Source organism: Ochotona princeps, chromosome 26 (genome assembly GCF_030435755.1).
Source record: "Ochotona princeps isolate mOchPri1 chromosome 26, mOchPri1.hap1, whole genome shotgun sequence".
In the NCBI taxonomy this organism is placed as follows: Eukaryota; Metazoa; Chordata; class Mammalia; order Lagomorpha; family Ochotonidae; genus Ochotona; species Ochotona princeps.
The window spans coordinates 21,180,703-21,206,112 of record NC_080857.1 but is presented as its reverse complement, the minus strand read 5'-3'; the positions used below and the strand labels follow the sequence as shown (position 1 = coordinate 21,206,112).

General features: G+C 41.4%; 1 protein-coding gene across 5 annotated transcripts in view; it reads left to right on the top strand.

Moving 5' to 3' along the window:
- PCNX1 (pecanex 1) overlaps positions 1-25,410 on the top strand; it is a 152,115-nt gene that overhangs the window by 100,706 nt on the left and 25,999 nt on the right. For all 5 annotated transcript variants that reach the window (XM_004584432.2, XM_058655456.1, XM_058655454.1 and 2 more), the window contains 8 exons: positions 85-190; positions 2,364-2,456; positions 5,177-5,327; positions 10,353-10,494; positions 11,162-11,339; positions 16,352-16,460; positions 18,343-18,472; positions 23,122-23,180. In XM_004584432.2, the coding sequence (XP_004584489.2) occupies positions 85-190; positions 2,364-2,456; positions 5,177-5,327; positions 10,353-10,494; positions 11,162-11,339; positions 16,352-16,460; positions 18,343-18,472; positions 23,122-23,180 (968 nt within the window). The remainder of the gene's footprint in view (positions 1-84; positions 191-2,363; positions 2,457-5,176; positions 5,328-10,352; positions 10,495-11,161; positions 11,340-16,351; positions 16,461-18,342; positions 18,473-23,121; positions 23,181-25,410) is intronic.

Here is a 25,410-nt window from a genome sequence, read left to right as displayed (position 1 = left end):
ACCATAAATTTTATTTGCCATTTGAATGACTGTTTTTTATGCTTTTTATGTATTAATTATTTTCTTTCTCCTTTTAATGTGAAGCTCTCTGGTGCAATCTAAGATTTTTCCAAAAACAGAAGAGAAGAATCCAGAAGACCCTTTGTCTGAAGTAAAAGATCCATTGCCTGAAAAACTTAGAAATTCTGTTGTAAGTTTCAGCTTTTTTCTCTCTAAATATTTATTTATTTGAAAGGTAGAGTTACCAAAAGAGAGATGTGGGAGCAAGAGAGAGAGAGAACTTCCATCTGCGGGTTCACTCTCAAAATGGCTGCAAAGGCTGGGGCTTGGTCAGGCCAAAGCGAGGAGCTAGGAACGTTACCTAGGTCTCCTGCATGGGTGTGGGGGCCACTTGAGCCATCTGTTGCTGCTTTCTCAGCCACATTAATGGGGAGCTGGATCGGAAATGGAACAGCTAGGATTTGAGTTGGCACCTGTATGTGACACAGGTATCAGAGAAGCCTAACCAGCCCAGAATTTTAGCTTTTAAAGTCACATTTTGGTTAGAGAATTGATCATTGTTAAATAATGAGCCCTTTTTGAAAATATTTAGTAGTTCTTAAAAACTGTACAGTTAAATTGAGAAGAGTTAAAATACATTGTTGATTTGCCTTCATTCTGCATTTTGACTTGAAGATCAAGCCATCTCTAAACTGAAAACTCAAAATGCTACAAAATGTGAAAAGTTTTTGAGGGACCAGAGTGGAAAATCTCACTCTTACCCTCATGGAATAGGTCACAGTCGAAAATGCAGGCATACCAAAAATTATGTGAAAGCTTACCTTTGGGCTTGTGTGCTATGTATATGACACATGAATGAATTTCTTTTTTTTTTTTTTTTAAAGATTTTATTATTATTGGAAAGCTGGATATACAGAGAGGAGGAGAGACAGAGAGGAAGATCTTCCATCCGATGTTTCACTCCCCAAGTGAGCCGCAACGGGCTGGTGCGTGCCAATCCGATGCTGGGAACCAGGAACCTCTTCCTGGTCTCCCACGTGGGCGCAGGGTCCCAAAGCTTTGGGTCGTCCTTGACTGCTTTCCCAGGCCACAAGCAGGGAGCTGGATGGGAAGTGGAGCTGCCGGGATCAGAACTGGCGCCCACATGGGATCCCGGGGCGCTCAAGGCGAGGACCCCAGCCGCCAGGCCTCGCTGCCGGGCCCACATGAATGAATTTCATGTTTAGATTTCAATCTCAACCACAAGAATTCTCAGCACATATATGAAGCTACTTTGACATCTGAAAAAATCTGAATGCAAAAGAATTTTGGCCCAAGCATTTCAGATAAAGATACTCAATATATAAGAAATGCTTATTCCTGAAACCTGGTTTATGTGCAATATTAAACATTTATTTTTATGTCAGAAGAAATTCATCTCATTGATGATAGAATTTTTAATCCTGTTCAGTTTAGACTAGGATCTTAAAAAGTAAGTGCAGCTGTTCCCCCTTGATTTTGCTTTCTTGACTTTATTCTCTACAGTTTCAAGTATCTGGAGTCAACCTTGATGTGAAAATATTTCATGGAAATTCCAGAAATACCATTTCATAAATTTTGAATTGCCTCTCAGTAGCATGATAAAATCTCTCACTTTATGTATCATCATTTGTTCAGTAGATCCGTTCCACTGATGCTGCCGCCCTTTATTCCCTTGGTGGCTGGCTGAGTTGTCAGTGTAGTATGGAGTGTTCTGTGCTGTTTCTAGCTTCAGACGTGCCACGAGGGTGTCAGATAAGGGAGGACTATTCATATTTTTAAAGCTCATTTTCTTGTTGTTATTATTGTCAGTAAAAACTATGTCCTTGTTAGTCATTTGTTAGCATTTTATGGTGTTTTATTTCTCAAGGATAGTTGGAAAAATGTGTGTGTAAACTGGATTGAAAGAAAGCAATAGCCTGTACTAAGTTAGCATACTTAAGAAATTCCAGAATATTGTATTTTAGTAAATCACACTGTTGCCAGTATTCATTTAATTGTTTGACAAATGTATTCCATAGATTTCGTATATACTTTGTGCAACAAAGCATTGAAACACTCTTTTCTTCGTTCTATCCTACATTATTTCCATTAATGAAAGAGTGAATTTAGAAATGTTGAATTAAACAATATGTGCTTTGAATAAACTTAAGCTGTTGACAGATTAGAAGTACAAAACTTCAAGATATAATTTGAAAAAAAAAAGATATAATTTGAACAAATATTTGTTCTGGGTATAGTTCTCATATTAGCAAAAGATGTATTATTTTTTAAACTTTGCTGATTAGAAATAAAGACTTTAAAACTCTGTGTAATTGTTTAATGTTTTTCTTTCTGCTTCACAGAGTGACCGTCTGCAGTCTGACCTAGTCGTGTGCGTTGTAATCGGTGTGCTGTATTTTGCTATTCATGTGAGCACAGTGTTTACGGTTTTGCAGGTAAGGAGCCATTTTGCTGTCTCAGTTGAGGAAGAAGTGTGGATTCGTTTCTAAGTTTTTTTTTTGTGAAGATTTGTTTACTTTTATTGGAAAGGCAAATTTACAGAAGGAAATAGAGAAAGAAACAAAAAATCTTCATCTGCTGGTTCACACCCAAAATGGCAGCAACTGCCAAAGCTAAGCTGATCCGAAGCCAGGAGCCAGGAGCCTCTTCCAGGTCTCCCATATGGATGCAGGATCCCAAGGCTTTGGGCCATCCTCTGCTGATTTCCCAGGTCACGAACAAAGAGCTGATGGGAAGTGGAGCAGTCAGGACATGAACCAGCAGCCATGTGGGATCCAGGCGCTTGCAGGTGGAGGATTAGGCAGTTGCACTCTCACATCGGCCCCATGATTTGATGTTTTTCTGTGAGATACTCATAGATGTCTTCTTGCTTAATTTGTCAGGTATTTTCTCATGGTTGGTCCAGGTCATGAATCTGGAAGTCGCTTATTTGGTTGATGCTACCTTGGGATCTTTGTTGGTGCTACAGTCGTCTGAGGTTCATTGTTTGTAGGTCCTAGGCTCTGTGCTGACTGTTGGTCAGAAACCACTTCCCCATGCAATCCTCTCTATAGGCTGCCTGAGTGTCCTGAAATGACAGCTGATTTCCCCCAGAATGAGTGCTCCCTGAAAGAAGAAAACCAAAAGCAGACTCAGGGCACTCTTGTAATCTGATATGGGAAATGATGTTCAGTCGTTTCTTCAGTGATCTATTCCTGGTCAGTAGACCAGTCCTGGTGTTGTGAGGCAAGGGAACGTGGACAGGTGTCAATACCGGGAGGTCAGGGTTATGTTTTTGTGCCTGACTATCGTAGTGTGACTGTTGTCCTCCATGTTTTACACTGCTGTGTTGTGCAAAATGCACTTCACGTTTTGCTGAGCTGCCTTTCAAATTCAGCTGCAGTCTAGAATCTTCCCTACATGCAGTGTCGAGACCCCTCGAGTCTGGACATCTGCTACCAGTGTGGTCACCACAGAACAAATGGAGTCACTTTTCATCTCTTGTATGATTTTCTGGAACATTTTTTTCCCCAGTATGAATGTGCAGATCCTCTCAAGCTTTTGTATTTCTGAAGGAATCCATTTGTCCTTGGTGTTGAAAGATCCTTCAGCAGGTCTGAAATGGCAATATGACTTTCTCATTCAGCACTGAAGATTTTGCTCCACTGTCTTCTTGATGTTACTTTGTACGTGAAATCTATTGGTTATCTTTATTTTAGTGAATTTATTTGAAAGGCAGAGACAAAGATCTTATTCACTGGTTCCCAGGCCAGTGAGGAACCAGGAACTAATACCAGATATTTCCCTTGGGTGGTGGGGACCCAAGTACCTGGCCTCCCACCTTTCACCTTGTAAAGTATACATTGAAAGGAAGCTGTGACTGAGGGTGGAGTCAGAACTTCAACTCAGGCGGTTTGGTCAGAGATGCCAACAGCATCTTATCTACGGATGCCTAATGCCTGCCCTCGCTATTACCTTTATTTCTCTAGATAAGCTTGTATTCTGTCTGCTGCTTATAAGGTTTTCTTTTCGTCACAAGTTTTGAATAATAGGATTATGAGATTTTCTTCATGTGCTTTTGTTTGTTTCTGTGCTTGGTTCATTTTACCTGAGGTTTACAGTTTTCATCATATTTGAAAAACGGACTGTCATTACTTAAGATGTTTTGCTCTTCTTCTCCACCCTTCCTCTGCCCCTTCTCACCATCGGACCCATGGATTCTAGCTACATATGTCTTAAGACCTTTGAAAGTTGTCTCATAGTCATCTTGATGCTTTGTTCATTAAATTTGTTTTCTCCCCTCTGTTTTAATTTTTCTGTAGTTTGAAATCTGGCATTAATTCCATCCAGTGTATTTTTCAACTCAGAATTTACAGTTTTGTCTTTAGAAGTTGGTCTTGGGCCTGGCGCGGTAGCGTAATGGTTAAAGTCCTTGCCTTGAACTTGCTGGGATCCCATATAGGCGCCGGTTCTCATCCCTGCAGCCCTGCTTCCCAACCAGCTCCCTGCTTGTGGCCTGGGAAAGCAGTCAAGGATGGCCCAAAGCTTTGGGACCCTGCACCCGCATGGGAGACCCGGAAGAGGCTCCGGGCTCCTGGCTCCTGACTTCAGATTGGCTCAGCTCCAGCCATTGTGCTCACTTGGGGAGTGAACTATCACACGGAAGATCTTCCTCTCTGTCTGTCCTCCTCTCTGAATATCTACCTTTCCAATAAAAATAAACCTTTAAAAAAAAAGTTGGTCTCGTTCTTCTGTATAATCTCTCTCCAGCTGTGGGCTTAAGTTTCCTCATTCTTGTCACACAGTGGTGATTTTGTTGATAACAAACAATATAAAGTTTACTTTGTTAAATGTTGTTTTTGTACTTTGAGAAATATTCTGGAACTTTTTTCTAGGGCACTATTATTTAATAGCTTGATCCTTCAGTTCTTGCTTTTAAAATTTTTATGATTGGATCAGGTCCTCACATAGTCAGGAAAATATCCCCCACTACTGAGTGCAGCGTCTGTGGATCTAAGCTTGTCCGGTCTGGCTTCTGAGGACAGACGTGAGTCTGCTCCTGTGTGACTGTTGGCTGCTGGATGGAGTTCTGTGATCCCTCCTTGAGGTTCTTTGTTTTGCTCCCTTTCAGTGGGCGTCTCCAATTCACTTGTGATTTTCTCTCCTTTTCTTTCAGCCCGCACTCAGGTATGTGTTGTATGCACTGGTCGGCTTTGTGGGGTTTGTGGCCCATTATGTGCTGCCTCAAGTTAGAAAACAGCTACCCTGGCACTGTTTCTCTCATCCTCTGCTGAAGACAGTAGAGTATAAGCAATATGAAGTTCGAAGTAAGTATTTCATTTACACTCTCCTGGATACTATCAGTCTTTTTCCCTTTTCATGACTATAGTGCTAGATAAATGAGCTCAGTGTCATCAAGTAGCGCTTTGGCTTATGTTTCTTAAGTTTAGATTTGAAGAGGTTCCTGAATCTGATTGCTCACAGGATGCTGTAATTTCAGCTGAAGTTTAAGGGGCAGTGCTGCAGTTATAACATTCCACAGAATGTAAGAGATGGTCACAAAATTCTTGAGAAATAGGTTATGAAGACTGCATGGTTTTCAATTATTTTTGAAGATTGATTTATTTATTTGAAAGTCAGAGTTACAGAGAGAAAAGACAGAGATCTTCCATTCACTGGTTTGTTCCTAGATGGCTGCGAAGACCCGGTCTGGGACAAGGAGGAAACTAGGAGTCAGGCACTTTATTTGGGTCTCCCCCGTGGGTGGCAGGCAGGAGACCAAACACTTGAGCCATTTACTGCTTTTCCCAGATCTTTATGATGGAGCTGGATCGGAAGCAGAGCAGCTGGAGCATGAACTGGTGCCTATGTGGGATGTTGGGGTTGTAGGTAGCAGCTTCACCCATTACATCATAGTGCCAGCTCCTAAAAATTTTTTGGCATCAAAATAAACCTGTCTTTTTAGTCTGTTCCTACCAACTTTTCAAAGTACCTTCTTAAACTTTCTTCCTTCTCTAAGTTGTTTTGTAGAGACCTTTCATTTGTGAGTCTTTGTGTGCACATCTATGACTTCTCTTTTAAAAAACATTCATATAAGGGAAACAAATTTCATGTATTTCATATCTGCAGTTTGAAGGGCTTCATGACACTTCCCACCATACCCTGTCTTCCTTCTACCCTCTCTCCTTTTTTTTTAATTTTTCTTTTAATTTTTACAGTGACATACTTTTGGTTTACTTTATAATCACAAGCTTAACCCTTCACTAAGTAAAGAATTCAACAAGTAGTGAGTAAAAAATCCACAGTTCTTCAAGAGTGTAGGTGGGACTATAAACATTCCTCAAATCTTAAAAATGTATGGCTTCTCTTTCTAAGCCTGACTAGCTGTTTTTTTCTTTTCTAGTTGGTTTTTCTTTCCCTATCTGGGTGAGCCAATCGTTTTAAAGGCGTTTGTTTGAAATACTTGTAACTTAAGACACTGTAGGGAGGAAAGAAAGGGCTTTGCTGATGGTTTTACCAAAGATACTGTGCACAGCCTGGGTGAAAGAATGAATAGGAAAAAGAAATTAGTAAGTAAAAAGAAACAGTCAGTATTTTGTAATTGCTATTAGCTCAGATTTTTTTTTAATATTTTTTTCTCTTCATTTGAAAAGCGTATTTTACAGAAAGGGTAGGGGCACCAGAGAGAAGTTGGCCTTTCGTGTGCCGGTTCACTCCCCACATGGCCACAATGGCTGGAAATGAGCTAATCTGAAACCAGTTCTCAGGAGCTTCTGGGTCCCTCATGTGGATACAGACACCCAAGGACTTCAGCTATCAGCCATCTTCCACTGCTTTCCAGGCCATAAGGAGGGAGTTGGATAGGAAATGGGGTAGCTGAGACTCAAACTAGCACCCATTTGGGATGCCAACGCCTCAGGCAGAAGCTTAGCGTACCACACCACAATGCTGGCCCCAGATTTTTTTTTTCCAAGATGTTTCAGTTCACTGGTTCACTCTCAATGGTCACAATGGTCTGAGTGCAATTGGTCTGATGCCAGGAGACTGGAACTTCCTCCAGTCTCCCACATGAGTGCAGGGCCCGATGACTTGGGCCCTTTTCTGCTGCCTTCCCATGGAGCTGAGTTTTAAGTCAAGCTGCCACAACTCAAACCCATATGGGATGGTGGTGGTGCAGGATAAGCCTTCTGCACCATGGCCCTGGCCTCGGGGAGTAGCAGCGTCCTGCTGGGATCTCCGTAGCCCATAGCAGCATGCCTAAATGGAGTTTGATGCCACTGTCACTCCAGCTTGCTGCTGCTGTGCGCTCTGGGACCAGCAGGTTACAGCTTTAGTGCTTGAGTGTGTAACCTCCACTGAGACCCAAGTGGCCCAGCCACAGCCATTGTGGTTTTTTGAGAAATGAACTAGAGATTAAGGGAATCCTTCTCTGTCTCTCAAATGTCAAATAAATAATTAAAAGTTTTTTTTTTTAAAGTCAACAGTAATGCATATCTGACAGTAGTAGTTTCACATAGAACTTTTATGAAACACATGATTTTTCAGTAAGGAATGATAATATCAAAATTTCAAGAATCTGACGAAGATAACTAGAAGTGAGGTGTTTTTATAATTGTGAACTTTTGAGGTTTCATTTTGTTTATTTGAAAGTGAGAGTTAACAGGGTTTAGGGGAATGGGTAGAGAGTGATCTTCCCTCCTGTGACTTCCTTTTCTAAATGGTCTCAGTATCTGAGGTCGGGCCAGGATGACACCAGGAGCCAGGACTCCATGTGGATCTTCCATGTGGGTGCAGGGGCTCAAGCACTTGGGCCAGCTTCAGCTGCCTTCTCAGGAGCATTAACAGGGAACTACCTGAATCAGAAACAGAGCAGACAAGTCGGAAACTGACTCTCAGATGACATGATGGCTTTATACGTGGCTTAACATCTGTGCCATGCACCAGTCCCCATGATTGTGAAACTATTGATATCACCTTTATATACTTGGATAAATTATATCAGGTAAATCTAACTTATATTAAGTATCAACAACTTTTATTAAAATAAATCACTGGCCATTATTGCTTCTTTGCTTTTTTATGTTTTTGGAAAGCAAAGTTACAGAAAAGGAGAGGGAAGGGCAGAGAGAAAAATTTTACATACACTGCTTCACTCCCCCAAATGGCTGGGGCTGGCCTGATCAAAACCAACAGCCCGGAACTCCAGCCAGGTCTTGCACATGAGTGGCAGGGACGAAAATGCTCGAGGCTCCTCTGCCACACTCTCAGGCACATTACCAGTGAGCCGGATTGGAGCAGCCAAGACTCATACTAGCAATCTGGTATGAGTTGCTGGCATTGCAAGCAGCAGCTTAACTCACTGTGCCACAGTACTAGGCCTTTCTCTCATTCTTAATCTTATCAAAAGATTAATCCAGATTCTGTGAATTTTTAATCAGCATAAAATTTTTTGACTTATCCAAAGTATCCACTAATAACAAAGTGTTTTGCCCCCTCCTGATTTTAACAACTGAAAGAAAAATGTTTATTAGGACACTTTCTAAAGCCAGGTGATACTGTTTTTAGGTGACCAAAGAAAGGCATTTCCCCCAATGAAATATATGGAAATGTTAGAAAAATATTGCAATGAAAAGTAACCCTTCTGAAGTATTAATTCATATATTTTCATATCTGCTCTGATACTGCATTTCATATTGCATCTGTGTAGCTTAGCATTTTAAAATCAGGTAATATACACAAGCATTTTAGTACATGGATTAATCCTCAGCTTGGGGCCTATCTTCCCTGTCACAATGCCAGATTTGAGTTCCAGCTGCTCTGAACTTCACTTACAGGTTCCAGCTTATGCTCCAGGAGGCAGCAGTTAATGGCCCCAGTGGTTGAGTTCTCACCACTCACATAAGAGACCCAGATGTAGTTCCTGACTCCTGGCTTTGGCCTGGCATAGCCCCAGCTTTTGGGGACATCTGGGGAGTGAACCAATGGATGAAAGATCTTGTTTCTGTGTCTCCCTCCCTCCCTGTCTCTGTACTTTTCAAGTAAATAAGTTGGTTAAAACAAAGAAACTTAAACTAGATTATTTGTTTATTTTTGAAGGGAGAGGAGGCCAGATAATTCTCCATAATCTTTTCTCCATCCACACATTACAGGCATAAGTAGGGGGAAAGTTACACCTAAAAGTGGAACTCTGAGCAGGTGTTGGCCTTGAAGTTAAGACGCCTGCACCTCAGCATTGGGAGCATGTGCTTCAGCTCCTGACTGCACACGATGGCAGCTTCCCGCTGAGGTCCACTGTAGGAGGCAGTGATGGTGGGTTCCTGCTGCTCCCACAGAGACCCATTGCTTCTGACCCAGTGCTGGCCTTAGTGGGCATTTGGGGACTAAATTGGAAGGGGAGAACTCTTTTTGTCTCTCTCTGGCTCTCAAATAAAAATAAATAGTCAAACCAAAGTGTCAAGATTTAAGGTTTAGAATGAAGTTCATCAAATGTAAGTCATGTCCAATTTGCAAGTTCCCAGAATTTGTATAAACTGACAGTTGATTCCATTGCTGGATTTCTTACAATTTTTTTTTAAGATCTATTGTAGGGTCCCAGTGTAGTAGCTTAGTGGCTAAAGTCCTTGCCTTGCACACGCCTGGATCCCATATGGGCACCAGTTCGTGTCCCAGTGATTCCACTTCGCATATAGCTTTCTGCTGTTGGCCTGGGAAAGCAGTCGAGGGCAATCGAAAGCCTTGGGACCCTGCACCCATGTGGGAGAACTAGAAGACGCTCCTAGCTCCTGACTTTGGATTGGCACAGCTCCAGCCATTGTGGCCACTTGGGGAGTGAATCAGCAGACAGAAGATCTTCCTGTCTCTCCTCTCTGTATATTTGACTTTCCAATCAAAATAAATAAATTTTTATAAAAATAGCTGTTGTGTTTATTTGAAAGGTAAAGTTAGAAGGAAATACAGAGAGAGAAATCTTCCGTTTGTGGATTCATGCCCCAAATTGCCTCAGTGACCAAGGCTGACCCAAATTGAAGCCAGTAGCTAGGATCTTCTTGTAGGTCTCCCAAAAGGGAGCAGGACCCAGAGGCTTGGGCCGTGTGCTGCTGCTTTTCCAGGTGCATCCACAGGAAGCTGAATTGGAAGTGGAACAGCCAGGACATGACCAGCACCCATATAGTGTGCTGGCATCATGGGCTGCAGTTTAACCCCTTGTGTCACATTGCCAGCACTGGATGTCTTACATTTTGATTTTATAGTATCTAACTAAATTTGCATTATGGAATTTTTATTTCTCATCACATTGCCTTACTGCTGTATCTATTAGATGATGTGGTCTTCTTGACTTGTGTTATTGTTAGATGAAGCTACCATGATGTGGTTTGAGAAACTTCACGTGTGGCTTCTTTTTGTGGAGAAGAATGTTATCTATCCCTTGGTTGTTCTCAATGAACTGAGTAGCAGTGCAGAGACAATTGCCAGCCCGAAGAAACTGGATACAGAGTAAGTACCATATTTCCCTGATCTATGTTTGACCACCCAGGGCTATAACAAGTGTCTGAAGTTACCAAGGATCAGGTATTCATTGATTGTCTTTTGTTACAAGACACTGTGATATTTAGGTAGAATTTTGTCCTTGACGTCACTGTTTTGAACATCTATTGCTGCTCTTGGCATATTCACTTCTCCAAACATGTCATTCACTGCCAACTGGTATGTTAAGAGATAACATAAGGAAAGCTTAATTTTACTGTTAGAAAGTGAGTTTGGAAGGTTACTGTCTTTGCACACATTATACCATACAAATGATCAGTTACCCCACAGTCACCCACTAGAATAGATGTGTATTATTAAATAAGCATTGTGTTTTTCATGTGCTAGATGGCTTCTAAAGAGCTGTAACTAGAGAATCATGTCAGAACGCCAGTGCTGTTTTTTAAACATGCCTGTTTATATAAAGGATAAGAATCTTGGCATCTACTATTAAAAGAGAATATTACACTAGTCAGATCCTCTCAGGATATGATACATGTAACTATATCATTTTTAGAAGTTTCAGTGTGAACCCCTGTGTTGTAAACCTTATGAATTAAATGATGATCTTGCCAACATGAGGCTTTCCAGTGTTTTTGGCCGTGTGTCAGTGAGCCGTGCTTTCTCTCTGTAACAGACTAGGTGCTTTGATGATCACCATTGCTGGTTTGAAGTTGCTGCGCTCCTCCTTCAGCAGCCCTACCTACCAGTACGTCACAGTCATCTTTACTGTGCTCTTCTTCAAGTTTGACTATGAAGCTTTTTCAGAGACCATGCTATTAGATCTCTTCTTCATGTCCATACTCTTCAACAAGGTAACTTACTGTGTGGAACATCCCTGTATGTACAAGTCGTTCCTCTGTGTGATCCAGTAGTTAGTGTCAGTGATGCATACATTTCTTAACTGGTTTTATTTGAAGTGAACAGTATCTATTTTAGTGTATGTGCTACCAAGGCAAGCACAAGCAATATATTTCCAACCTGCCAGTGTTTTAGGAGCTTCACAGTCTATTATCTGGGATGAGGAATGTCTAGTCAAAAGGCAAAAATGTAACGCTCATAAAATCATTTGCTTTGACCCTGCTAAGGAGTTGCAGATGAGATTTAAAATTCGGTCAATCTGTGGCAGGCTAATTTTTTAGTTGGTAATTTGTGTGGCCTGTAGATGATGTTCTGAGTATCCAAATGGCCCTTGTCAGAAAAAGATTCTGCACCCTACTCCTAACAGAGCCACCACTGTGGTTGATTAATGATGCATTTCTGACTTTAGATGGATGGAGAAGATGTAGTTATATAGAAAAATTGGGGAGGGTTAAGTGTTTTTGAAAAATATAGCAGCTTCCACTCCAGAGTGGAGCAGGTGGTAAGGAGGAAGCTTGGATCCCAACCATGAAGACTCCCAGACCTTCACCACAAAGTATTAATACGAGCAACAAGAACTATATCCCAACTGCCAAGGAGGCCACAGGGAATTGGATGCCCTCGGAGGCCGAGTACTCTGAGGTCACCCACCCCCAACCGGAGCTTCCACAGGGGATGGAAGAAGTCCAAACACTACCGTGCAGAAACCAACATCATCGGAAAGACAACCAGAAGCCCTGAGCGGTCCGCAGACACAGAAGAACAATAAATGTCCTTCGGGACCAGGGAGGAGAGCTTTCTCTGGTCCGAGCCTGGCTCCACCTCTGGACCCCCACCCTCCCTCGCAATGACCATCGGGATCGCTCCGAAAACCCCTCATAGCAAACGAACAATCATACAAACTAAAAAAACCTAAAATAAATAGACAAACAACAAAAAGTAGAGCTTGGAATCTGACAGGAAAGAGCTGGCGTGGATTGGCTGATGCCTCGCTGGGTGGGACACAAAGATTAGTCACTCCTCACCATGGTGTTGAGGATTTTCCTGCACACCCCCCCCCCAAAAAAATGTTCTGCACCTTAATTGTCGACAAATGTCTTGTTAGAATTACAAGCTAATCTAGATTATCCTAAAATCTGCCAAGATCAGCAAAACTATACTTCAACACAACAAATGGCTAAATACTAAAATGAAATAGACACGAGACAGCTGAATGGTACCTTATAGCCATTTTAAGGTATATAGCAGCCGGTCCTGTATATAAACTAAAATTGAAATGTCAATGAGCTAATCATAGGTTGTGGTTAGGACTTGCTTTTTTTTTTTTTTTTTTTTTTTTAACATACTGGTTACTCAAAACCATGTCAATTCCATAATGTTGCAAATTGCTGTTGATGTTATATTGGGACTCTTAATTGACTGGGATGATATTCTACCAGCTCTAACTTCGGACCAGAAATGGTCTCCCCAAGAAACTGTTCAACCCATTTGGACCATAAGTAGCTGGACTGTATGCTTGGTATACGTTTGCAAGGAAAGGATCTTGATTGAATTTGAACTGTAATACTGCACCAAGGTGGAGGAATCCACTAGGGGGGAAGGGTGTGGGGAGGGGTGGGGGGATTCCCAGAGCCTATGAAACTGTCACATAATGCAAAATAATTAATAAAAAAATATATAGCAGCTTCCAAAAGGGAGTGTCGTTTAAAAAATTTTTACAGATAAGAAATGGTAATTACAGATTTGGATTTTGGGTTGCTGGGTAAATAGAAGGAACAAATTCCAGCTGAAGATAGAATCTTGATAGCTGAACAAAGATATGAGGCCATATTGGAACAATAAGAAATTAGACTGATTACACAAAATACTCTGAAGTCTGCAGTAGTCTTCTAAAATCAAATATTCGTCTGTGACCTAGATAACTGTCTTTAATAGGCCTTTTGCAGATGAAATGATAAAACCCGGGTCTTGTGCCTTCTAATCCATGCATCTTTTTGCCAAACTACATTATTTTTAAAAATGAAGTGAATTGTACTGCCAGAGTATTTGTAAATCAAATGTCTAAAGTTTATATTAACACTGAGCACATATAAAAGACTTTGACCTGTGTTGATGGAAAACAGAGCTGAAGCCATTGAACAACTACAAAACGCGTTGCAAGTCCAATTTTAAGAAAGTGAGCTTAGTTAGCTCCATTGGGATAATTCGGGAAAGAACCTAGAGCTTAAGGAATTTGGTAGCAATTCAGATGTAATAATGGCACTACCCTAGTATGAGAGCGGTAACATTGGAAAAATACTTCATTTAAACAGGTTTCAGTGATAGTTTCAATATTGTGATAGTTTCTTAAAATATTCCAGTCTGATGTTTCACATAAATTTTGTTACTTCTTTTAGTGAGCGTGGTTATTGAATAAAGAAGGAAGCCAATAAACCAACCAGGGAACTGTTTGTATAAAGGAGCTTGTGGTTTCTCAATAAATTTAAACATTTAAATTAGAAATTGTGTTTCATCTTACTACTACTAGGTTGGATAAAAGTGAAAGTTGCAATAGAATATAAACTGAACAATGTTTGAAACACCCTGCACTATGATATTTATACTTCACTAATTTGGATTCTTTTAGTACTGTGTTTGTTTATTTTCTTCTACTTGAAAGGCAGAGAAAGAGAGAATGTGGTGTCTGCTATCTGCTGGTTCACTTCTGAAATGCCTGCAACAGCCAGGGCTGGGCCAGACCACAGCCAGGAACTTGGAACTCCATCTAGGTATCCCACATAGGTGACAGGGACCCAAGCGCTTGAGTCATTCTCTACTACCTCCCAGGATGCATTAAGAGGAAGCTGGGACTTGAATTGACGCTCCTGTACAAAATGTGGATATCCCAATTGGCAACTTAACTTCTTGTGCCACAACACATACTGCTAGTACTTTGATTTTTAAAAATGTTTCTGTGAGGAATAGTATTTTCCAGAATTGTTCTAAATGTTTTAATTACATCAGTGAACAAAACAGAAGAGGCTTTACCCTTAAGGAGTTTTGCATTTTATTACAGTCAGTAGATAAGACCTAATTATTATTATAGGCAGGTAATATATAAGGGATATGTATGTGTGTGTGTATAATTCTGAGATGGCAGCAGTGTAAGGTTCACCATCGATTTAATAACCTTTTAAGCAAAAATTAAATTTATTCTAAAGTGTTAATATCCTCCAACCACTTATCCACGTAATTACATATCTAACTTTCCTTTGATACTTGCATCATGCTTGATACTTCATGTTTAGAATCTGAGCAGTTTCCTGAGCTGGTGCTGTTAAGGGTTGAAGTGGTGTCATGATGTGTCCAGGCTGCTACTGTTTGCTGTGGTCTTGACTATACACCCTGGCTGAGAGTTTCCTGCAGAACTCTGAGTTGTATCCCCAGACACAGGGGGTTTATCTGCATTTTCTTTTTTTTTGTTTTTTTTTTTTTTTTTTTTAATATTCATTTATTCATTAATTACATTGCATTACATGACACAATTTCATAGGTACTGGGATTCCCCCCCCTTCACCCCAAACCCTTCCCCCATCATGAATTCCTTCACCTTGATGCATAACCACAGCTCAAGTTCCGTTGAGATTCCCTAATTAAAAGCTCACACCATACAGAGTCCAGCATCCCACTTGTCCAGTTCAAGTTCAACCGCCTCTTAGGGAGGCCCTCTCAGGTTTGTAGGCAGAGCCAGCAGAGCGTCACCTCGATCAATTAGAAGCACCAACATATCATCAGCAACAGTCCAGGTATGATGAGGCTGGTGCAGAGTCCACTGATTGACATAGTCCGTCTTAGGGTTTCCCCTTGTCCAGTTTTCCGCTGCAAGCATAAAGCTGAGGTGGTTGATTCATCTACTCCATTTTCCATCTTTTTTTGATTAATGCTTTGATTCCTCCATTTTGTTCAGGGGAATCCCCCTAAAAAAAACTTTGAGGCATTCCCAGTCCAGGCTCCTACATGTACTACTAGTAAGCACAGTGCCCGCCACCGTCCATCACTCCGATCAGCTGATGGTTTTAACCCCTGGGTTGGTTCTCTTCTGAGCCCCGACCTCTATTGGAACCAATGAGTATCGCATCTCTCCCCGGCTCTGCCCATCACACTCTTGTACCTCACCTAAACCAGTGTATCTGCATTTTCTAATTGGTTGAGTTGTGATTTTTAGAATTGAAATGTGAATAAAGTAATTTGAAAATCAGCTAAAATATGGTAGAGGACTAAGTGTTATCTAATCCTGGCATGGACTTAGTTAAAACATCTTGCTTTAATGGGATCTGTTTTGAGAATTGGCTTTGCATTGCTCAACATACATAGGCAACAAATGTCATCATTGAAGGTATTCAAAAACCATAACAGATTCAAATTTAATTAAGATTGAACTATGTGTTGTGTTTCCTGTCGATAACAGTTGAGGTTGTTAATGGGTGCTAGTTATACAACTAAAATCCCTTAAGCAGGCAGTAACAACTGTATTATAAATGCTGTTTCCAAATTCCATTTGATATTATATTTAAAACACACTCAGTTTCCACAGCAGTAAAATTTGATGAAAATATGTCTTAAGTTAAAATAAATCTGTGTATCACTTAAGTTTTACTGACATGTAAATTTTATTTTGAGGATAATTATTTCTCTGCCTCTTACCTTTCGTTGTTATTGCTTGTAGTTAGTGGTAATTCATGTGTTTGGCCAGTAGAGAGCATATTTTTTTCTAAACAGGTGAAATCCATGAGATAGTAATCTATGCTTGAAAACAGTGTATTTAAAAATAGCTAAATTGTTTTGGCAGTAGATATAGCTTGTCCTGTTATGCAAAAAGAATTTCTGTGTCATTTCCTTGGTAAGAAGAGTAATTTACAAGTCTTTTATTTTCTCTTCAAATACCTGATCTTGAGTTTCACTGATGGCTCTGCTTCTGCCCCTGCAGCTTCGAGAACTCCTTTACAAGTTGCAGTTCGTGTATACCTACATCGCCCCATGGCAGATCACGTGGGGTTCTGCTTTCCATGCCTTCGCACAGCCTTTCGCAGTGCCCCGTATCCTTCTCAGCGTTTTGTAGGAGTGGGCAGTTATATTTTTGGTGGTATTATCAGTTTATAGGCTGAAGTTTTCACGGGCATAGAATATAGGCTACTCTTGTGAAAGTTATTTGAAAGTCAAATTCTTCAATATTCATTCCTGTTCTTAATTTTGATAGTTTAACATATATTAATATCTGTGACCCACAGATCTGGCAAACGTAAGAAAGCTATTAGCTTTTGTAAGTAAGTAATGCTGATTTGAATTTTATTTACATCTATGAATATTAAAATCCAGGAGTGCCTTTCATTTTATTTGAGAGGCAGAGACAGACAGATGGGGGTAGGGAAGCTCATCTCCATTGATTTCCTCAAATGCCTATGTTTGCTCTGGGCTGGGCAAGAGCCAGAGTGAAGTCTGGGAGGCTGGGACCGGGTCCAGGGCGTCCACATGTTTGTCAGGAACCATCATCGCTACCTCTCAGGATCTGAATTCATTAGAAGCTGCGGTTAAGTGAAGCCAGGTATTGACCCCGGGTGATGTAGTATGATAGGATACGGGCATAGAAACCTCTAGGCCAAATGCTTGCTCAAAAGTCTGGGAATTTTTACTACATGTAAATGTACTTAGAGGGTTTTTTTTAATGTATTTTATTTATTTAAAAGTCATAGTTACAGAAAGGCAGAGACAAAAAGATCTTCAGTGTGCTGGTTTATTCCTCAGATGGGCCAAATAGCTAAGTCTGGGCCAGGCTGAAGCCAGAAGCCAGATGCATATTCCTGGTCTTCCCCGATGGGTGTAGAGGCCCGAGCTGTGGGATCCTCCTCCACTGCTTTCCCAAGCAGATTAGCAGGGAGCTAGGTCAAAGTGGAACAGCTGGGACTCAAACTGGTGACCACATAGTATACTGGCACTGTGAGCAGCAGCTTTTACACACTATACCACAATGCCATCTGCTAAAATTCATAAATGAATGAAGGTACAAACATTTCTCAGAGCACAATTATATTAATATCTAAAGTTTTCTATTTTCATTTTTTAGAAGTATTCTCTAAACAGCAAAGATCAATGACATGGTAATAATGTTGAAAGGCAGACTTGTGGAGGCTACAGATTTTAGTTTTAACCTTCCAGAAAATGAAACCTAGGCATTCCTTCTCAAGATTAACATAGAATTTTACCAAATGAGTCTTCAGAAAATTTATGGAAACTGCGTATTATGAAAAATATTGTGTAGATTTCAGTTTTTGCAACAAAACATCTTTTGAAAAGTATTAGCTAGAGAAGAGACAGAAAGCTCCTGTGTGCTTTGTCATTTCCCACTTGGGGCTGTGCCAGACCAAAACCAGGAGCTGGGAACATAATCTGCTTCTCCCAGGTGGGTTACAGGAACCCAAATACTTTTGAACCATCACCTGCTAGCTCCTGGGGTCTGGAGTAGCAGGAAGCTGAGATCAGGAGTGGAGGTCTGGCTTGAGCTCAGAGGCTTCAATATGGGATACAGGCTTCCCAACCCGTGTCTTGAACCTACAGGCCAAATGCCCACCCTTCAACTTACCTTTCAATTCCGTTTTGCAAAACACGTTTTGATTACCTTGTAAACATTAGCACATGCTAGGAAGACTTAAAAATTTTTTGTACAAAATGAAATAAAATACCATGCATGTTTTCCATGGGCTTTTGGAGGTGACCTTGTGTTTCTCTGAGCCCCATCAAAGCATGACACAGCTTTTACTTTCCTTCCTCAGGTTTGTTTTTTGCCATATCCTCTTAACATTATCTGGTGATGTTTTTCTGGTGAACTTTCTCTAATTGCTGAATGTGAGTGTGATTGTGGGGAGTTGTTTTTAGAGCATATGCACCGATGAACACTGAATTCCTTAACAAGTATTCCCGTAGATTCAGCCATGCTGTTTATTCAGGCTGCTGTCTCAGCCATCTTCTCCACTCCACTGAACCCCTTCCTGGGAAGTGCAATATTCATCACTTCATATGTCCGACCAGTGAAATTCTGGGAGAGAGACTATAAGTGAGTAAAATAAAACGCCTGAAAGGTTAATTGCCTGTTTCATGAGGGAAAACTGTAGACACAATGACAATATCATTTCAAGTCCGCTCTAGTTCATATTTTATTGTAATTGTTTTGTTAAAATCTGTAAGTATCAAAACTTGGGAATTTTACAAAGAAAAACTTTGGAGAAAATTATTCTCATCCTCTTTTCTACTCTACATATATAATTATATATTAAGACATAATTATAATGCTATAGTGAAATATATAGAAATAAATATAATTGAAAGAGCAAACTTTGCTTTTTTTTGCTTTCAGTGATACTTCCTAGAATATCTCAATTCCATGTTAATAATACAGGGAGACTTTATGCCATACAATGTTAGATCGTTGCATCATTGTAACAGTTACACTAAGGTACCTGATAGTTTCCTTAGAAACCCCTGGTTATTCCCAGCACTGAACATATCTTAGTTACTTCTGCTTTATCATGAAAATAAAATTTTATGATTATCTTTGGATTTGAAGTTTTTTCTTCATATCTTCTAAGGCTAACTGTTCAACCTGATGCTTAATAATTTGCATTTTGGGCCTAGTACCTTGGTCTAGTGGCTGGAGTCCACCCCCTTGAACACACCAGGATCCCATATGGGCGCCAGTTCTAATCCCGGCAGCTCCACTTCCCATCCAGCTCCCTGCTTGTGGCTTGGGAAAGCAGTCGAGGATGGCCCAAAGCCTTGAGACCCTGTTCCCCTCATGGGAGACCCGGAAAAGGCTCATAACTCCAGATGGACATAGCACCGGCCATTGCAGTCACTCAGGGAGTGAATCATCAGATGGAAGATCTTCCTCTCTGTATATCTGACTTTCCAGTAAAAATAAATAAATGTTAAAATAATTTGCATTTGATGTACTCTTACCCCAAATCCCATTATTTAAGGAAGAGTTCTTAGAAAGGAAGTTATTGAATAAAGTATGGTATATAAACATTTTCAAACTTTTAATGTAGACATACTGACTTAGTGTTTGTTCTGATATATAAACCCAGTGGCCATTTCCATGACTGCTTTTTTCTTTGTACATTTACACATTGGTTTATTTAATAGGTGAAAATTAAGATATCAGCTTTTGAACAATGATTTTATTCTTTGATCTACAGCTACGTTTGGTATTTGCCCTTTTCATGAATTTCATTGTTATTTTTTATCCTGTTTGCCTGTGCCAACTTCCAGCCTCAAATAATGTTCTTTCACAACAGTTCTTAAAATTTGGGAGGCAATTTGATGCAGTGGGTAGACACCACATGCAGTTCCCATTACATTCGGCACCAGTTCAACTTCTGGCTGCTCTACTTCTCATCGAGTCCTCTACTGATAATCTGGGAAAGCAGCGGGAGATGGCCCATGTCCTTGGGCCCCTGTACCCATGTGGGAGATTGGGAAGAAGCCCCTGGTTCCTGGCTCCTGACTGATTCATTCTGGCCCTTGTAACCATTAGAGGTGTGAATGAGCAAGGGAAAAATCTCTTTCCCTGAATTAGCAAACAAACAAACAAACCTTCTAGAAATTTTCTGGTCTCTGCTTAATGCTCTTAAACATTAGTAAAAACATCTGAATCTTTTTACTTTTATTGTTGTTATTTATTTAAGAGACAGAATATGTGCATTCCCATTGGCTGGTTCACCTGCAGGATAAAGACAGATGCCAGGAGACCAAAACCAGGACCCAGGGATTCTATCCAGATTCCCCACATAGGTGGCAGAATGCTAACTACTGGAGTTGTCATTGCTTTCTTTCCAGTTCCTGTTAATAGGTGCTGGAGCTGAGGATTGAACCCAGGCACTCCTATATGACACACAAGTGTCCCAGCCAAGTGGGATGTTTGTAGCATGTGTTTTATTTACCAGTAGTTCCTGTAAAAGAAAGGAAAATTTTTTAAAATTTCAAAATAATGTATCTGTAGCATGTTACATACACATGATTTTAAAATTAAAAGTAAATATATATTTGCCAGAAAAATTAATAAGGAGAGTGACACTGGTTTACTAATCAATGTTAGAAGGGCTGGTTTTTTTTTAAGGGCTGTTTTCTAATGTTTTTGCGTTTAATTCTGTTATATATTGTTTTGATTGAACTATGTGAAGAAAATACAGCCTCAGACAAATGTTTAAACTGAAAAGTAAAAACCATATCCATAGCCAATTTTTTAAAGATTTATTTACTTTTATTGGAAATGCCAGTATACAGAGAGAGAGGAGACACAGAGATAGAGCTTCCATCTGCTGGTTCACTCCCCAAGTGGCCACAATGGCCAGGAACCAGGAGCCTCTTCTGGGTCTCCCACATAAGCACAGGGTCCTAAGGCTTTGGACCGTCTTCATCTGCTTTCCCAGGCCACAAGCAGGGAGCTGGATGGGAAGTGGAACAGCCAGGATTAGAACCGGTGACAATATGGGATTCCAGCACATGCAAGGTGAGGATTTTAGCCCCTAGGCTGCTGCGCCGATTCCAAACCTCTTTTTTTTTTTTATACATTTATTTTTATTGAAAAGGCACAGAAGGAAAGACAGAAATATCTTCCTTCTGCTGATTTACTCTCCAAGTGGCTACAACGTCTGGAGCTGAGCTGATCTGAAGTCAAGAGCCCGGAGCTTTTTCCAGATCTCCCATGCGAGTGCAGGGTCCCAAGGCTTTGGGCCATCCTCTACTGTTTTCCCAGGCCACAGCACGGAGCTGAGTGGGAAGTAGAGCAGCCAGGACATGAACTGGTGCCCATCTGGGATCCTGGTGTTTGCAAGGCCAGGATTTAGCTTCTGAGCCATCATGCCAGGCTCATATCTATAGCCTTTTTAAGACAATCATGGCTATGTGGAATATGTGGAATATAAAGCTTACCTATGAGCTTTTAGAGCTATGTTAAAGTGAAATTCACCAATCTCTTCTTTTAAGATTTATTATTTATTTTTTTTAAAGATTTATTCATTTTATTACAGCCAGATATACACAGAGGAGGAGAGACAGAGAGGAAGATCTTCCGTCCGATGATTCACTCCCCAAATGAGCTGCAACGAGCCGGTGCGCGCCAATCCGATGCCGGGAACCTGGAACCTCCTCCGGGTCTCCCACGCGGGTGCAGGGTCCCAACGCATTGGGCCGTCCTCAACTGCTTTCCCAGGCCACAAGCAGGGAGCTGGATGGGAAGTGGAGCTTTTGGGATTAGAACCAGCGCCCATATGGGATCCCAGGGCTTTCAAGGCGAGGACTGTAGCCACTAGGCCACGCCGCCGGGCCCTATTATTTATTTTTATTGGCGTGTTAGATATACAGAGAGGTGGAGAGACGGAGAGGAAGATCTTTTATCCACTGATCCACTCCCCAAGTGGATCAGCCAATGCTGAGTGGATCCAAAGTCAGGAGCCTCCTCCAGCTCTGCCACATGGGTACAGGGTTCCAAGGTCTTGGGCTGTCCTTGACTGTCTTCCCAGGTCACAAGCAAGGAGCTGCATGAGAAGCATGGCCACCGGGATATGAACTGGTGTGCACATGGGATCCCGGTGCATCCTAGGCAAGGATTTTAGCCACTAGGCTACTATGCTGGGCCCCCACTAACCTATTTTATACTCTTGTCTTTTACCTATACATCATTTTATAACTATTTATTGGTCACTTGGAAAGTATCGGTTCATTGAATAATCTTCCGAATACTGACACGTTTCATTACTCAATGTTTTCAGAAAATATGTTCATTATGGGGCCCAGCACAGTAGCCTAGTAGCTAAAGTCCTCATCTTGTACACATTGGAATCCCATAAGAATTCTGGTTCATGTCCCAGCGGTCCCACTTTCCATCCAGTTCCCTGCTTATACCAGGATGAAACAGTCAACGGCCCAAGGTCTGGGGACCCTGTGCCTGCTTGGGAGACCTGAGAGAAGCTTCTGGCTTCAGATCGGCGCAGCTGCAGCTGTTGCAGCCGTTTGGGGCGTGAATCGGCGGAGGAGAGCATCGTCTGCATGTCTGTCTTTCCAGTAAAAATAAGTAAGTTTTTATTTCAAAAATGTGCATCTCTATCACCATCGATCTAAAAAGAAAACTGGCTTCTAGTGCTAAACACAGATTTTCAAAATTTCAATTTTTCATGAAAACTTGAAGTCTGTCATTATCACAGATGTGGGCAATGTATTCCAAGATGCAAGACTCGCTTTTTTGTTTTTGAGACATACCTGATGGATGCCCACATCTGGAAAACAATTACAGTTTCTACTCCGGCTGATCAAATAAAATGGTATTGCAGTGGGGAAAGAGCGACTAGCTGAGCTTGCAATTCAAACAGTTTTACAAATGCTTTCACTCAAGACAACCAGTGTCCTTTAGAATGAAGCAGAATTGCCTTTCCTCACCCCTAGTTTGCTCATAAACAACAGGAGGAAGAAAACAAAAGTGCTGTTTTATATGGTGTACAGACACTGTAAAAATAATGTTGCTCCCCAAAGCACACTGACAGGTTTTATTGTTAACAGATCACAGGGTTTTTGGTTTTTGTTTTTTTTTTTACAGAGCTTTTCACAAAGTAATAATATTTGTTTTACTTGTAAGCTAGTGTCTTAATTATTAAACAATTTTAAAATATAAAGAAAGTTACTAAATATGCTTTATTTTGTCCCCATTAGCACGAAACGAGTGGATCATTCAAATACAAGATTGGCTTCCCAACTTGATAGAAACCCAGGTAATACCTCTACGTGTGAGTACTTAGGAAAGAGCAAGGATCTACGTTACAGGCATATGTTTTTATTCATTCCCAACTTGTTCATAATCCTGTATAGTTTTAAATAGTACTTAAAACAAAATACCTTTATTTTATTTTGCTTTTTTACAAAATATAGCTATGTCTTTAACTTACATTATCTATTTTTTTATTAATTATTTTAATTTTTGATGGTTTTTACATAGTTAATTAGAGTCAAGGGCTACAGGAGGTGGCTGTGATCACCATTTCCACATGCTCTTTTTTTCCTTCCTGTATCTGGGGGAAGGGGAAAGATAAGTGGAGAAACCACACCCAACCTCCCAAACACCTCTCCACCCTGGGATGGAGGACAGCCATCCAGCACCACCCCAGGCTCCCCACTGTGGGGCATGCTCTGAGGGTCCTGCTCAGGAAGTTTCGATAGTTCAACAATTTTGTGTTACTGCCAATTTCACTACTCCAAGCACAATGAAATCACTGCAGAATCCACTGGTTTACATAGTCCACCTTAGAGTCTCTGTTTGCCCAGTTATTCACTGCCAACACTTAGCTGGGGCATTTGATCAATTTGTTCTGTCTTCCATCCTCTATTGTGGTACCAGGTATCCTCTGCAGACTCTATCCCACATCCCATTCAGCTCTCAATCTTGTCGGTGGGCATTGAAGCCTAGTTCAACCCAACCAGCACCACTATCCAGCCCGCACATGTGCCAGCGGATACCACTCTCTCTAGCCATGCCTGCCCCAGTCCCAGTTCTTATTGCTCACTAGTCAGAGTGACAACTCAAGAGGGAGGTGTCCACTGTTTCCCTAATGGGCCCACTCCCACTTCCAGATCCTGCACTCGCCAGGTGGTTCTGCAGTTTAACTTGACAGAATTTGCCCCTGTGCCAGCATCTGCCAGCTGATGCTGCAGCAGAGCCCAACCAATCCACACCCACTCTGACTTAAGCATGCACCAGTTGGAACAGTCAGCCCATCCTGGCTTTCCCCTGATCCAGCTCACGTGAGGCCAACAGGTATTGTACCTTTTCTTGCCCTGGTCTGCCCTCATCCCAACTCTCATGCTCACCAGTGGGAGTGGTAATCTAGCAGGGGAGTCCCATACAGCTCCCCTACCAGGTTTGCCACTCCCAACCACTACGTCTCATATGTACTGGTTGGGTGCTGTGGTCCAGTCTGGCATGGCCCGCCTCACCTTGGAATTTGCCAATGGGTGCTATAGCCTAGCTGGGCCCAGCCCACCCCCAATTCCAGCTCACGCTTGTGGGGGTTACAACTTAGCCCAGCCCAGCCAGCCCCCAATCCTGGCCTTCATGTGAGCTGGCTTGTCTATGACACAGCTCAGCCGAACCCACACTTCATTCTGATGCTCAGATTCACCAGTGGGTGATAAGAACTGGCCCAGCCTGGTTCGCCCCCAACCTGAGCCAACTGTATGCCAGTAGGTACCATTTCCTGGCTTGGTCTGGTCTGCTCCCTATTGTGGTTCTTGTGCTCACCTGCAGGGACACAGTCCTGACAGAGGAGTTCCCCAAGCTCCTGCTTCAGAATCTCTCCCAATGTCAGATCTTGCAGCCATAAGTAGGTCAATGGACTCGTCCTACTTAGTCCACCTCATGTCCTGGCAGGAGCAGTGGCTTTTCCTGACTGTCCTTCACCCATTCTGGTTAATACTGTTGGGTGTTATAGCCCAGCCAAGCCTGGTCCACATCCAGGCACAGCTCACACATGGCTGAGCAGGGGCGGAGACCTAGCCCAGCCCGTCCTACACCTACACCTGGTTCTCACAAGCACACCCCAAACCCAATCCACACTTGCGCTGTACATAATTTCTTTTACGAGATACGTTCTAAATCGCTTCTTAAAAAGTAATTTAAAGACTATTCTTATATAGGTTAAAAAATAGAAAGTGTCTAAATTAAAACTGGTCAGTGTGATATCCATGATTTAAAAACATGGTTTGAACAAGTTAAAAATAGAAGGGATATGTTCGATAGAGTAAAGGTTGTGTGTGACAAACCCACAGTCAGCATCTTAGTGAATGGGGAAAAGCTAAAGCATTTTTTCTAGTCTGTAGAATTACACAAGGAGGTCCACTCTCCCTCATTCCTATTTAATATAGTTATGGGAGTTTTGGCCAGAGAGTAGGCAGGAGAAACAAATAAAAGACATGCAGGCAGGAAAGGAGTAAGTCATATTATCCCTG